The sequence below is a fragment of the Danio rerio genome, chromosome 15 (genome assembly GCF_052040795.2).
Source record: "Danio rerio strain M-AB ecotype USA chromosome 15, GRCz13ab, whole genome shotgun sequence".
In the NCBI taxonomy this organism is placed as follows: domain Eukaryota; kingdom Metazoa; phylum Chordata; class Actinopteri; order Cypriniformes; family Danionidae; genus Danio; species Danio rerio.
This window is the reverse complement of record NC_141035.1, coordinates 29,666,701-29,681,753: the sequence shown is the minus strand read 5'-3', so window position 1 is coordinate 29,681,753 and position 15,053 is coordinate 29,666,701. Positions and strand designations below refer to the sequence as shown.

General features: G+C 34.5%; 1 protein-coding gene across 6 annotated transcripts in view; it reads right to left on the bottom strand.

Moving 5' to 3' along the window:
* bcas3 (BCAS3 microtubule associated cell migration factor) overlaps positions 1-15,053 on the bottom strand; it is a 402,243-nt gene that overhangs the window by 385,898 nt on the left and 1,292 nt on the right. For all 6 annotated transcript variants that reach the window (XM_087282567.1, NM_200622.1, XM_087282563.1 and 3 more), the window contains 3 exon segments: positions 14,441-14,516; positions 11,673-11,779; positions 83-164 (listed from right to left, as the gene is read on the bottom strand). In XM_087282567.1, coding sequence (XP_087138693.1) covers positions 83-164; positions 11,673-11,779; positions 14,441-14,516 — 265 coding nt within the window.

The window sequence follows — 15,053 nt, the reverse complement described above, 5'->3', positions numbered from 1 at the left end:
ATGCTATTAAAATGAATGCATTTATGCGTCTCTGGCTGGTTCTGTTGAAGTGGGATGACAAGGTAGTGCATCTGACACTCACTGATATGTGGAGCAGGTAGGATTCTAGCAGTTCGCACAGGCCCATGCCGCACAGAGAAGAGCTCCTGTGCCTCCCCATTCAGCTGCAGAGAGAAGAAACATGTTTAAAGACACCGCATGGTGATGTTTGAGAGATAAACTCAGTTCAAAGACACAGAAGAGGGGACGGTGGGTGTGAGAATGTGAAGCATAAACTGTGAATGTGCATATGGGTTTATACCAGAGTCACATCACTAAGGTTATCAGGCCCGAAACAAGACGGTGTCCATAAATAACAGTACAAAGTTGATTGGGCTACATGGTTTTATCTTTTTTTTTTTAAATCAGCCAACACACAAAAAAGTTGACAAAGAGTGTCTGACTAAAAACACCCATGACGAATGTCCTAAACACTGTGGCATCCCTTTGGAACATTAACAGACATAAATGTCCTTGACTGTGATTCACACAATGCTCTGTTTGGTCTGAAGTGGCTTTGATGTGGTTTGATAATGAGTCACCCAACAACTAGAAGATAAACATCAGGCATCTATAGACAAACCGACGCAAGACACCACACACACACACACACACTCACCCATATACACACAAAAAGCAGTGTAATATTATCTGGCCTTCGGACATGAACAGAAAACGAATAGAAGCCACAAAACTCAAAGTTATTAATAATGACATATGCATTTGATATCCAGTAGAGTGGTGCTGTTCAAGCGAGAACGTAAACCATAGTTGAATTGCTTTCTCATCTTCATTTTTGAAGATTGTTTATTTCAGCCATTGTTAATTTTATAGAATAAAAGTGGATAAGTGAAAATGAGAAAAAGAAACTACAAAATGATCATAAGTGTTTGATTAACATGTTGTATTTCATGAGCCATAAATTTACAGGGAGAGTCATATAGTCATCGTTTTGTGTCAAGAGCACTCCAGTGTTTTTTATTCAAATTTTGATTTACCTCTTCCTGGAAAAGTAGTGATGAACAGTTCACAGACTTACAATTAGTTTGAACCAGATCTTTTAAATGGATCATTTTATCCAGCTTATAGCAGGGAACTGATTGATTCAGTCAGTCGGATTTTGGTTAGAGTTTAGCGGAACAGCTCACTAAAAAACACTATGTTGAGCAACTAATAATTCTTTATCAAGTGAGTTGCTGTGTTCATTCATTCATTCATTTTCCTTCGGCTTATACCGAGTTCAGACTGCATGATTTTCAAAGTAATCATGAAACTGATGTGTTCACACTGCATGACTTTCTGGGTTTGCGTCCTGTCACTGCTCTGTTTACACTCCAAGATGGATCAGCAACATTGGGTTTCATACTGAATTACTTTACAATAAGAAGAATCACCAACAACTTTGTCTCGGTCTGCAAACTACGTCTTACAACGTAGTAACGTGACATGAAAACAACGTGAGGTATATATTTTGTTTTTAACTACATAATGAGAAAGAAGCCTTTAGTGGGGTAGAAAATGTACTTATTTTGCTTACCTGGCTTTGAAAGGAATTAGTAATTTCTCTTCAATTTTGTTCTTTTTCAACCCAGTTGTGGTATCACTCAGATGACACGTCAAACAGACACAAGCGCTTCTGCAATATTTACACTAGTTTTTCCTCTATTTCTTGGGTCCAAATAGACAGACAGTTAGGCCTTTTAACTTATTCTCAACCACCTGCTGGCCTGCAGACACCCATACTAGTGGATGCTGCTCTCTCCTTAGCTGCAGGTCAATCGCCGCTGTTATTTTCAATTGGAACACATTTCACATGGCATGATTTTGAATCGCCAACAGCTCCAGATATTTAGCATTTCAAATATCTCACGGGCGTCGGTAACTCATCTGCCATTCTCTCAGATCACGCCTTTGATAGTTTACAAAATGTGATTGATACGCACGTAAACAAGCAGCGATTTGCCTGTGATTTCAGGCATTTGTCAGTAATTTGTCAAAACCCATCACCCAGTCAAAATCATGACGTCTGAACTCGTAATTAGTGCCTAATTTATCAGGGGATGCCAGAGCGGAATGAACCTCCACATAGAACCTGAGGTCTTCCAATGCAAATAGAATGACTGTGATATACAAATGACTATGACAGAAATTAGGTAAAAGTAAGTGTAATCATTGATATTCTATGGAGAACTTATATTTTTGTAATTTGCAGTGCTGTGGCACAGTGGGTAGCACTGTCGCCTCACAGCAAGAAGGTCGCTGGTTCGAGCCCCAGCTGGGTGAGTTAGCATTGCTGTGTGGAGTTTGCATGTTCTTCCCGTGTTCGCGTGGGTTTCATTCGGCTGCTCCGGTTTTTCCCCACACTCCCCAAGACATGCGCTATAGGTGAATTGGGTAAGCTAAAATGTCTGTATAGTTTATGTGTGTGCATGAGAGTGTTTGGGTGTTTCCCAGTGATGGGTTGCAACTGGAAGGGCATCCGCTGCGTAAAACATATGCTGGATAAGTTAGTGGTTCATTCTGCTGTGGCGACCCCTGATTAATAAAGGGACTAAGCTGAAAAGAAAACGAATGAATTAAAGTAATTTATTAATTAAATGTGAAAAAAACTAACACTTTTTACAACCACTTTTTAGAAGGCTTTTCAGTCCACAAAATCACCAGCATTTATACCTCCATCTTTACACTGTTTGACAATTTTAAGTAAATTTAAAAAATGTCATCATAAAATGTGCTTTTATGCACTTTAAATTAGTTAACCATTGTTCAAGTTAAGCCACTGTAAGTAAATAATTCAACTTAAAAACTTAAGGCATCAACTATTTTTTTACAGTGTAAAAATTGCTCTCAAATGTTAGTCTGGTGTCTTGTCTTACTGTCACCAGTGTAAGAAAAATCTGAATTGCTGATCAGCACGATGCCATTCAGGGGCAAAAATGTGGTTGATTGAAGTCAAAGAACAATGGGCCGCAAACAAAGAGCGATCTATTCACACTGCAGGACAAATAAAGGCAAACTGAGAAAAACAGATTTCACATGAAGGATAAAGAGCGAGCCAACAACTAAACCGCAAAACAAAGCCACCATGTACTTAATAAATGTGCTCCCCTCAAAAACAAAAAAAAACTACAACAGCATGTCCGTGACTAACATATTCAGCAGTCAGAACGACCAGCTACATTTGACTCAGTCGCAATATCAATATAAACACAAATTCAATTAGTCCTAATCGCGTCATTCCAATGCCGACACTGTAATAAGCTGGTGGAAATCCAAAGATCTGTAAAACGGAAGCTGGGAGTGGCATATCGCATCGCATAAGCGGAAATATTTTGATTGGCGCCCCAAATCCTACGACCTTTTATTCAAGCTTTTTTTTTTTTTTTTAAGAATAAGCCCTGAATGCTCGTCTCTGTGTGCGTTAAATTACAGAAACGTCCTTTATCACATTACTGCCCATAATCCACGTGTCTTAAGCAGATAAGCCCACAGAGGATGATCACTCTTTTGCACAATTAGTAGGTTTTTCGAATGCAGGATCAGAGTTGTGTTTTTATTAAAAGCGCTCAGTGCAGACTTTGTAGCTGCCAAGTGGGAGATTAATATGGCATCTACCGCACGGTACTTTTGATGTGAGAGAGAGAGTGACAGAAGGGGAGAAAACAAGAGAGAGGTAATGCAAGAGGGCCACAAAACAAAACCCCCGGCTGGCAAATAGGGCAGAGGAATAATGGAATTTAGCGGATTGTGAGGTTTACATTAATGCGACTGTCATTGTGCATTACCAGACTGCTCATCCTCGCTTTACACGGCTTTAGTGGTGGCATCCATCACCAAGCTCTCAGATATTACATTACTATTTATCACAGCAATATGCAAAATTGAGACTTCTCCCTCTTGTCCTTTCTGAATTCGTCATATAAATGGATGGAGTGTAGACGGTGCTCGTGAAATGAGTTTTGTTAATCTTCAGCCACTCTGTGTGATGGAATTCAGTGAATTGGGAATGAATGAACAGTATCTGGAGCTAAGAGAGACGGTAGCTCTGTTTGTTTTCTTAGAAAGAGAAGAGCTTCTGAAAGCAGATGGAGGTCTTACATTAGAAAAGAAGGATTGGTGACGTCTCCGTCTCCTGGCCTGAAGAGCTCTTGATATAATGAGAAGGAAAATGGATATGAACTTATGATCTGCTTCCTAAAGTACTCTGAGCAATGTAAAGGCTGAAACGCATTCATGTTCACTGTGATTATTATTTGAAAGGAATTGAATGTTTCATTTTATAATAATCTAAACATCCGTAGGGTGACATGGTGGCTCGGTGGTTAGCACTGTCGCCTCAAAGCAAGAAGGTCGCTGGTTCAAGTCCCTGCTATGTCAGTTGGCATTTCTGTGTGGGGTTTACCTGTTCTCCACGTGTTGCTGTTTCTTCCGGGTGCTCCAGTTTACCCCACACTCCCCACAAAATGTTTAAAAATTAAAATGAGCATGACAAGTCCATCCATTAACAATGTAATGCAATTTTCATACAGTAATAGATAGATTGATGGCAAAATCAACAGTAATTAAATTTTAAAAAAGAAAATATTATTACATTGCCATATGATATTAAGACAAGGCCTAAAACTATTTATCCACAGCATGTTAAATACAAAAAAACATACACCATCCAAGAAAAATACTTGTAGACATAAATATATAAACAAGAGTACTAAAAAAAGTAAGAAAAACTATTGAACAATTTAAAGTTTAACAAATTAATTAAAAATAAAAGAAACAGAATTCTCTCTCCCTCTCAATACACACACACACACACACACACACACACACACACACACACACACACACACACACACACACACACACACACACACACACACACACACACACACACATACACACATATACATATATATATATATATATATATATATATATATATATATATATATATATATATATACAGTGGAAGTCAGAATTATTAGCCTCCCCCCAACCCCTCTTACACAAAGGGCTTTTTCTTGATATTTCAAGAAATATAAGCCAGTAAGTCCTGAATGACCACTTTGTATGACTAGATAATACTAAAGCAAAACTGATCAAATTGATTTTGGGCTAATGTAAAAAAAAATGGTATAATAATGTCACACAAATATGATTATGAATCTGATTATTGATTATCTGAACCTGAGCTGATGCTAATATGCAGATAAATGTTTTTCATGCTATAAATTATAAGCTTACAAATGTATATTGTCTATAAATAAATGTAATACCAAAATAAACTTTAAATGTGTAGAATCTTGTTCAATAATTATTTTCAACATATTTACAATAATGCAAAACACAGTACAATCACAAAGTTCTGGCATCAAACTCTGTTGGGAGTGTAGGCTGATAGGAATCATCCAATCTACTTCCAACCACATCAACTCATGTCTCCTCAATATTTAAATAACTCAGTGTTGTTCAATTAACAAACTGTGGAAAAATCTTTCATACACACTCCACCACCACAGCTCCACATATGTATAGATCTGCAACAGGATCAAATGTATTTTATGTGTTATATTTTGTTATATTCTCAGACAGCATGTGTGTAAAAACACTGACAGTAGCAAGTCTTGTTTCTTGCTTGTTTCTGCACCAATACTCAAAGTAGCAGCAGTATAGCAGATCTACACCACCAAGACCAAAAACAAACATTTCTATATACATATTCATTACCAAACTAGATCTCACAGAGAGCTGTTATGATAGAACTAAAAATCAATCATATTAAATACTACAGGTTTAGAAAAATCTTAACAATATCATTAATAAAAAAATATCTGTGAAATAAATTAATAGTTTTCTGTATTTTCTGATTCATGTTTTTTTTATTTTTCCCCATTTGTTTGTGCTTTGGAGTCGCATTATGAGACTTTGATATTTCTTCTGACAACTTTTAACCTTAAAAAGTTGGAAAAGTGACTTTTATTAACATTTTTAATAGTATACACTACAGTGATATATTGTCTGAGTTGGTGTTGTATATTACAGTACAAAAACCCAAGTAATAACTTGCCAGCGTATTTTCTGTTATTTTACAGATTTATTTCTTCATATGTTATTTCTTAAACATTATATTCTTTCAAACTACTAAAACGTCAATTAAAGTCATTTTGTGTTAAACTGTTCAGCTGAATTTTTTATCATCAAATGTCAACAGATCAGAGATAATGCTCCCATAATGTAATTTACAACCATTTATAAATATGTTAATTAACATATTTTTTACAGTGCATGTTTACATTAAAATATTACATTAAAATGTTAAAAGTTATATATAATAATGCTATTTAATAACATTTAAATTAGGGCTGCATGATATTGGAAAAATCTGACATTGTGATATTATTGCAATACGAAAATAATTTCAGACGAGTTGAATAGCTCTACTTGGATGTCTCTGGGATGATCAATTCTACTTCATTCACTGCATCTGCATAAATTATAATAAACTGAAAGTAAAAATAAATAAATAAACAGTGCTTTGTGGTTTTCTGAAGAGTCAAACAGTACTCAACTACAGAAATCGAACAATCAAATGTAACAGAGCATGGTCATCATTGCATAAATATATATTTTTATTAATCTTTTAATATCTAATCCTGCGGTGTGACTGCGGCAGATACATTCATTGCAATATAGAGGCTCAAACTATATATTGTTCAGCCCTAATTTAAATACTCACTGATGTCATTGTCATAAACATATTGAATCTATTTATAAACAAAAGAAATCATAAATAAATATAATATTATATGATACATTGTGCACCATTATTCCCTCCTTAAAATGTACAATTTTATACAGAGTCAGATTTCCAAACACCCTGATCCAACTATAAAAGCATAAAAAGTATTTATAAACTAAAAGTACAGCAACAAATAAAGACTACACACATTCTAGCACTTCTTAGCACTGTACTAAATGTCATCCTTTAGTCTACCACTTCAATTAGCCCCATCTAATCTTCCTGCCCTCTCCTGCAACACCTCCATCAAAAGATCCTGCTTCAACAACAAGATACAAATGCACAGAAATGTACTGCTGCTTGTGTCTCTCCTCCTCCTTTAAGCATCAAAACAGAAGGTGTCATCTCAGCAACAGTCACAAACACTTTACAGGCAACATACAGTCAGACAATGTGACGCTTCCAACACCTTCTACACACAAAAATGTGTGATATTCGCTCTTCCAAAGAATAGCGAGCTCATGTCCGTGATGATGCTCAGCATAATTTATGTCATAAAAAGTGCAACTCTTTCCTGAGGTGATAACTGTCAGGACACTCATAAAAATAATACAATAAAGGGTAAATCTTTCAAAGCAGAGCAAGGGTGACAAAACACATTATTTGGAGGATATCTTTATCTACCCTACAACTGAAAAACCAAGGCGGACACCTTCTCCATTTTATTCGGGAAGTGATATCATTTATTGTTTGACATGATGAAGAGCTTAACATATTTTCACATCATTTCATCCAACTTCAATACTAGGAACTTTACTCTAGAATTACAGACTTGTCTTTGTCTATGGTGACACCACGTGGTGAAAGAGAGTCACAGCATTGCACATTTACCCCAAAATTAACAAGTTCACCCAAAATTAACATTTCTTCATCATTTACTCACACTCAAGAGATTCTAAACTTTTTTACAGAAAACAAGATATTCTGAAATCATTGGTAAAGTAATTCCTCTTGATCCCAATCTGTGTATATTACATATGTGTCCATTGGACTTTAATGTGACCAAACAGGAACATTACCGCTAATTTTATGTTTGATGCAAACTAAACATGTAATTGTGTGTTCTTGGAAAAAAAAGACAGTCCTGGTGCATCTCAGTGGATAAAAAGGATGACCTCTTGCCTTGGAAAAGGCCTATTTTTTGAAAAACAAAATGCAGATATTTTGGTCTATTATAAAAGTATTCTATGACTTTTTGGAGAATCTAAATGGTGACTCCTGTCTTGAACTGATGGACATTGAAAGTATATAAATTAGACAAATATATTATTGCTGTATTATTTAATATTATATTATTTATTTATTTTACTATTTTAAATTAAGTTATTTTGAGTCTATATTTTTCTTGTTTTTTTGTTTGTTTTTGTATTTATTTATTTATTTTTTCAATTTGAATGGCAATGTTTAAAATAAAAATTGTCGTTTAAAAAAATTACACACACACACACACACACACAGTTGAAGTCAGAATTATTAGCCCCCCCCCCCCCCCCAGTTTATTTCTTTCCTAATTTCTGTTTATCGAAGAGAAGATTTTTTTTTTTTTCAACACATTACTAAACATAATAGGTTTTTATAAATCATTTTTAATTTTTAATTTACATTATCTTTGCCATGATGAAAGTACATAATATTTTACTAAAGTGTAACTAGGTTAATTAAGTTAACTAGACAGGTTAGGGTAATGAGGCAAGTTATTGTATAATGATGGTTTGTTTTGTAGACTATCAATTGCATAAAGGGGCTAATAATTTTGTCCTTATTTTATTTAAAAAATTAATAACTGATTTTATTCTAGTCGAAATAAAACAAATAAGACTTTCTCCATAAGAAAAAATATTATCAGACATACTGTGAAAATTTCCTTGCTCTGTTAAACACCGTTTGGGAATTATAAAAAAAGGGGAAAAAAATTGAGAGGGGGGCTAATAATTTTAACTTCAACTGTGTGTGTGTGTGTGTGTGTGTGTGTGTGTGTGTGTGTGTGTGTGTATATATATATAATCTAGTAAAATATTATTTACTGTCATCATGGCAAAGATAAAATAAATCAGTTATTAGAAATGAGTTATTAAAACTATTATGTTTAGAAATGTGTTGAAGAAATCGTCACTCCGTTGAACAGAAATTGAGGGAAAAAATAAGCAGGGGGCTAATAATTCAGGGGGTTTAATGATTGAAAAAATTAATAATGATTAATGACTTTGTTTATAAAATGAAGACTATGTGGTATTATTTTACATTAGATTATTTAATTACTGTATACCTGAATACAGTTTGACACCACAGAAAACAATCAAACGCTGTTTATTTAATTTGTATCTTTTTCATTATCAAATTTATCTATGCTAGTAAATGGTTTATTATATTCTGTGCTCTACCATACAGAATCACCCAAGTCACTTGAAAATTTAAAAATTATTCCAAAATAATTATTCTCATTTGGTGAAATTGTATTCGCATTGCAATATATATCCTAAAATAAAAAATATCACAATGTTAGATTTTTCCAATATCATGCAGCCCTAATTTAAATGTATAAATAAATGCAGCTTGTGGAGATAAGAAAATGGAACTTTGGAAAGACCAGGGGCCTCATGTACGAGGACTTGCGTGGAAATCATACTAAAACATTGCGTACGCACAAAGCTGTAAATGTGCGTACGCAGAAAAAAATTCAGATGTATGAAACACTGCGTACGCCGAATCTCACGCATATTCTTTTGTACATCCGAATGAACGTGAAACTGAGCGCAACATGCACGAGCACAAAACCCCTCCCTGCCTCCTCCCCCGTATGAATATGCTAATGACTCTACTTTGGCAAAACCCAACGAAAAAGTAATTGCAAAAGCAAGCAAGAAGAGAAACTTTGAACAGAATGTGAATTGGAGGTGCTGCTTTCGGAGGTAGACCAGAGAAAAACGGTGTTATTTGCAAGTTTGTTCTCCGGAATTAACAACAAATGAAAAAAGTTTAGCTGATGCGGTTAACACAGTTGGGTCTGAACATCGCACTGAGAGAATTGAAAAGAAATAGTGTGGTTTATAGGTGTAAAATGTTGCAGTACCCATAACAATCTCAGTGGCGCAGCTCGTAAGACGCATGTCAATAAGTTTTGACACGTTCGAGCATGAACTCGGTTCGAATCCAGCGTCTGATGAACTCTTTCTTCTTTTTTCCCCCGCTACATATCAGATTTTGCCAACTATTTATCATGAGAAAGACAAGTAGGAATCATTAAGAAGTTTGTGCATCAAATTTTATTTGCACATTTATTGAATGGAAATGTTTCTGATTCACGCATGCAAATTCATCTTCAGATAGTGTCTTTATAGCAATGTGCGTGCAGTAGATAGCTCAGATTACATTGGGAAAACAGGCGACCGCTGCAAATTGTGCTTTAATGTTTAGCTGGTCAACTATATGGTATGGAAACCTTATATACCTGCTAGTCTCATACAGCTACCATTGCAAGGCTCAGACACTTTGTAGAGAGCAATTTAACACAACTGCCTCTAGGAGTCGCCAATGGAAATAAAACAGACACGCACAAAAAATGTGCGTACGCCAGCCATAAAGCTGGCGTGGAGCTGCGCATATTCCCACGTTCAGTTCATTGTTAGTAAATCCAAACGTGAGCGATTCTGACCGTGAAACCAGGCGTACGCAAAGTTTTTGTGCGTACGCAGCGTTGATACATGAGGCCCCAGATGACTATTGATATTGAATAATTTTTTATTTTTTATTTTTTTAAAGAGTGTATAATAATTATAGGCACAGGTATGTACACTAATTATGGGCACAGGTATGATTATATCCCCATCGGCTGTCTAAAACTTTTTCTTAAATTATCCTAGTTGTGGTAGTGTCAAAATGTTCATCTTGCCTTTATCTAACCCACTTTAGAAACCAAAAATTGATTAAATTGATTGGTTGTCGATAAAATGTATATGTAAGCCTTCTTGACAAACCTTTGCAGCATAAAATACTGATCACTTGTTTAAATTGTTGATATTTAATGGAGCAAAGCACTTTGCACAACATTTTCTATAATATTTTATTCTTCTTAAAATTCTTTGTTTTATTTTGGCTTTTGACCATTTAAGGTCAATATTATTAGCCCTTTTAAGAATCTTTTTGATTGTCTACAAAAAAACAATTGTTATACAACAACTATATAATTGTTATACTCGACTGATTATTTTAACTTATAGTTAACCTAATTTACCTGGTAAATCATTTTAATTGCTTTTTAATCTGAATACTCGTATCTTGAAATTATCTAGTAAATATTATGTATCATGTTTTATGTATTATGTCATCATGGCAAAGATTAGAAAGTTGTTAGAAATTAGTTGTTAAAACTATTACATTTAGAAATGTGTTGAAAAAAACTTTCCATTGCACAGAATTTGGGGAAAAAATTATAAACAGTATTCAACTTTAACAGGAGGGCTAATAATTCTTACTTCAACTGTATATGTCTGAAGAAAAACATGATAGCTAAAGTCCAAAAATGATGTTCTATATAGCAGGAATGTGTGTAATATCTAATTCAGATGTATTAAATTTGTCATGCTGTCATGTGATTTACAGTGCCTTTTGTGTTACTGTTAATGCCATTCACGACAATCTCAGGCAGCCTCATAGGATAGTAAAGTGTCCATTGCATGTGCATTTCTGAAACTCAACAAAAGTATAAGGTCACCAGTATAAGCTTTGCCTACTGTTTTATGAATGCTATGAATTTGGTATTTTCACATACTGTTCTTGGACTACCACAGACAAGTATTTACATTTGAATGCAGACCATGTGGTGCAGAGAGAGACTCACTGATATGCTCCAAATCTGCATTCCATCAGCATAGCCAATCATCAAGCAGAGAGGCGGGTCATTGCCACTGCTGTGCATCTCTTGGAACTCTGGTAAGCGGGCCACATCTGGGCAGAGGACAAGAAACACACTTCATCATTGCTAAAGTATTGACACAGATAGAAAAGAGAAAGTAAATCACAAATGTTTGATGTCAACATTAAAAAGCTAAATAAACAAACAAGGTAGAGAAGGTCAGAAAAATGTTATAAATATATGTTTATGATCTTTCAAGATGCCTTCTTGAATGCCACACTTTATTTAACATAATTTTAAAAAACTGTAAAAGTGAAGATTATGGAATGAGTTGTTACTGTACAACTCATGTGTCTCATGCTGTAATCCTAGAGCAAAAGGGACAAAAGCCGCAGTCAAACCCCATAGAATTCCATTTATACCCATGCGAATGCGACAGACCGGAAACGCAAGCTTGTGCGAAGTTTTGCAGTTCACTGCATTGCAAAGTTAAAGCTTGGTGAACTCTGACCTGCAAAATTGCATCACGTGCGTCTGAGACCAATCAAAAATCAAAGCATGACCTCTTTGGACAGATATTTAAAATATGGACCAATCGCTCACTTTTTTTAATGTCTAATCATCTTGTTTAATTCCATCCCTTTTCGCAGCACTATACGACAGAATTTCGCATGCTAAAACTCTAGTGTGACTGTGGCATAAAACTGGGGATGCCGACATGCTAAATAAACTCATAATTAATTAATTCATTCATTCATTCATTCATTCATTTTCTTCAAACTCCACAAAGAAACACCAACTGACCCAGCCGAGTATCGAATCAGCGACCTTCTTGCTGTAGTGTGAGAGAACTACCTACTGAGCCACTGCGTTGCCCTATAAAGTCATTAATAAATAAAACTGTGATTGACTCATCACTAAGAGGTAAATGATGTCACCCATCTCATCCATTCCATGAAATATTTGCTGGAATGAGGGTCATGTTCACCTAGTATTGGTGCAATAAAAATCTTTGCGAACCTAATATGGCAATATAAATATAAACTACGGCATAACTTGCAAATCATATTAAGGCAGTAAAAATTGTTATTACACTCAAAATGATGACAAATATATTTAATATTATATTTTATAAAACATCATGCTGTTCTTCTTAATTTTCTATTCCAATGAACCATGGAAAAAATTTATCACAACAAGTAACTTTTGAATCATTGGTGTAGACCTTTTTCTTGGCTGCTGCATGAAAGGCGCCATAGCGACCAGCATGTTCCACGAGAATGTTTAGAACTTCCGTTTACAGCGTTTACAACCGGTAATTTGCGCTCTGAAAATGGGTTTCAACAGAGCTTAGAGTGAATTACGGAGTGTTTTTAAGACACACAACTTTAAAAGGTGTGTGTGTTAAAGCCACTATAATCTGTCATATGTGGTTCCAGCACGAGAGAAAAACGTTCTCCTAGCTCACGTATCTGCCGTCAGAAATACAGTGTGTGTGTGTGTGTGTGCGTGTGTGTGTGTTCCCAACCTGTCAGCTGTTAGCTCAGTGGCTCTTCAATGCACGCATACACACACACAAGCAATAATTGACTGCAGTATAGAGCAAACCAGATTACTGCCATGAATCTAAACAGGTATGCAAGTCATGCAATTTATAAAAATGACCAATAAAATTTTGAGATACTCTGAGGATGCTCTGCTGGCTGATTTGCATGTTGATTCTAATTGGGAGTTGTTTATGTTTCATTTAGTGGGTTGTGTAGTATTTATCACAGTATGTGTTTTTTAAAACACCACCTTATTTTCACTTTGTGATGCTTATTAAATCAGTGTGTTAGTCGGACAGTACAGGCTATGTGTGTGTGTGTCCAAAATTTTGATGAATTACATTTGTTTAGGTTGGTTATACGTTTAAAAAAAAAAAGAAAAAATGATCACTAGCAATGACAAGGCTTTATTTAAACTTTACAAGATGCCTTCTGACAACTAGGTGAAAATGCCTCACTGCAGTTGTTTTCCATCCTATTAGATCACATTTTTTAAAAGATGGTGCTGTTCGACAACAGTATTAGTTCAAAGACGTTAAAAGCGAATAAAATAGATTTAAACTATTATATCAAAGCTGTCCAAATGTTTTTCTTTATATGCATAAGCTGCCGACCGGAAGATCTTACCAATCTCTTAATGGGTAATTTTGCGTTCTAAAAAAAAGTTCTAAAAGAAATTTTTCTTGAACACCAAATCAGCTTATTAGATTGATTTTAAATGATGGTGTAATACCCAGTTGCCTGAGTGCCTGTTGAAAATCTGTTATGATAATATATAAGAAAAAACAGTTATTTCATATTACATAAAAAAAATATTTATTACTGCTTTTTTTGTATAGTAACAAATAAGTAAATAAAGTCTTTGTGGGAATACTTTTTAATATTGAATATTTAAATATACTTTAAATTTATACTTTAATAAACTGGGCAAATTAGCATAAGAAAACAAATTTTAAATTACATACAAATGTTACGTTTTATTAGACCTACTGACAAAGTGCGAATTAAAGAACACAGACTCCAATTAAATGTCACTTTCCATAAATATGACATTTAAATATGTATTTAGGTCAACCACAAAAATATCAGGACTAAATTACTATGTGCCTCTTAAAAATTCATTTTTAATTTAGCTTTTTTGATGCAAAAAGAGGATCTGCACTGATGTGTTCTGCTACTCATCATTCAAAAATGAAATGAACTTACCATTAATGTCTGTTTTTTCAAAACGGACCCAAACTATTTTCTCTTTTTCATCATTTGGAGGTGCCCCAGTGTATGCCTGAAATTTCCAAGAAAGAGGCAGAGATATGACACTTGTTGTGATGTATAAATACTTCTAAGAACTAGGTTCACAGGTTCTTAAAAAATAAAATCTTCCTTCTTGAAAGTGAATGCACTGAAAACATTAATAAAAATTAAATCCTGCCAATGACTACAAATTTAAAAGAGTGATAGCATAATTTTATCTCTTGAATTTCTAAATGTATTCATAGAATAGAGAGCTTATAGCTTGTAACAGCAATTTATATATATATATATATATATATATATATATATATATATATATATATATATATATATATATATATATATATATATATATGTGTGTGTGTGTGTGTGTGTGTGTGTGTGTGTGTGTGTGTGTTTGTGTGTGTGTGTGTGTGCAATTGTTAGCTTAGGTCAAAAGGTTGTGACTAAAAAGCCAGCCATCTCAGCATTGTTAGCAAGCCTATAAACTTGCAAATGCAAGAAATGAAGTTGCAAATCTAAAGGGGAAAAAATCTTAATTGCAGACTTTTTTATTAAATGCATATAC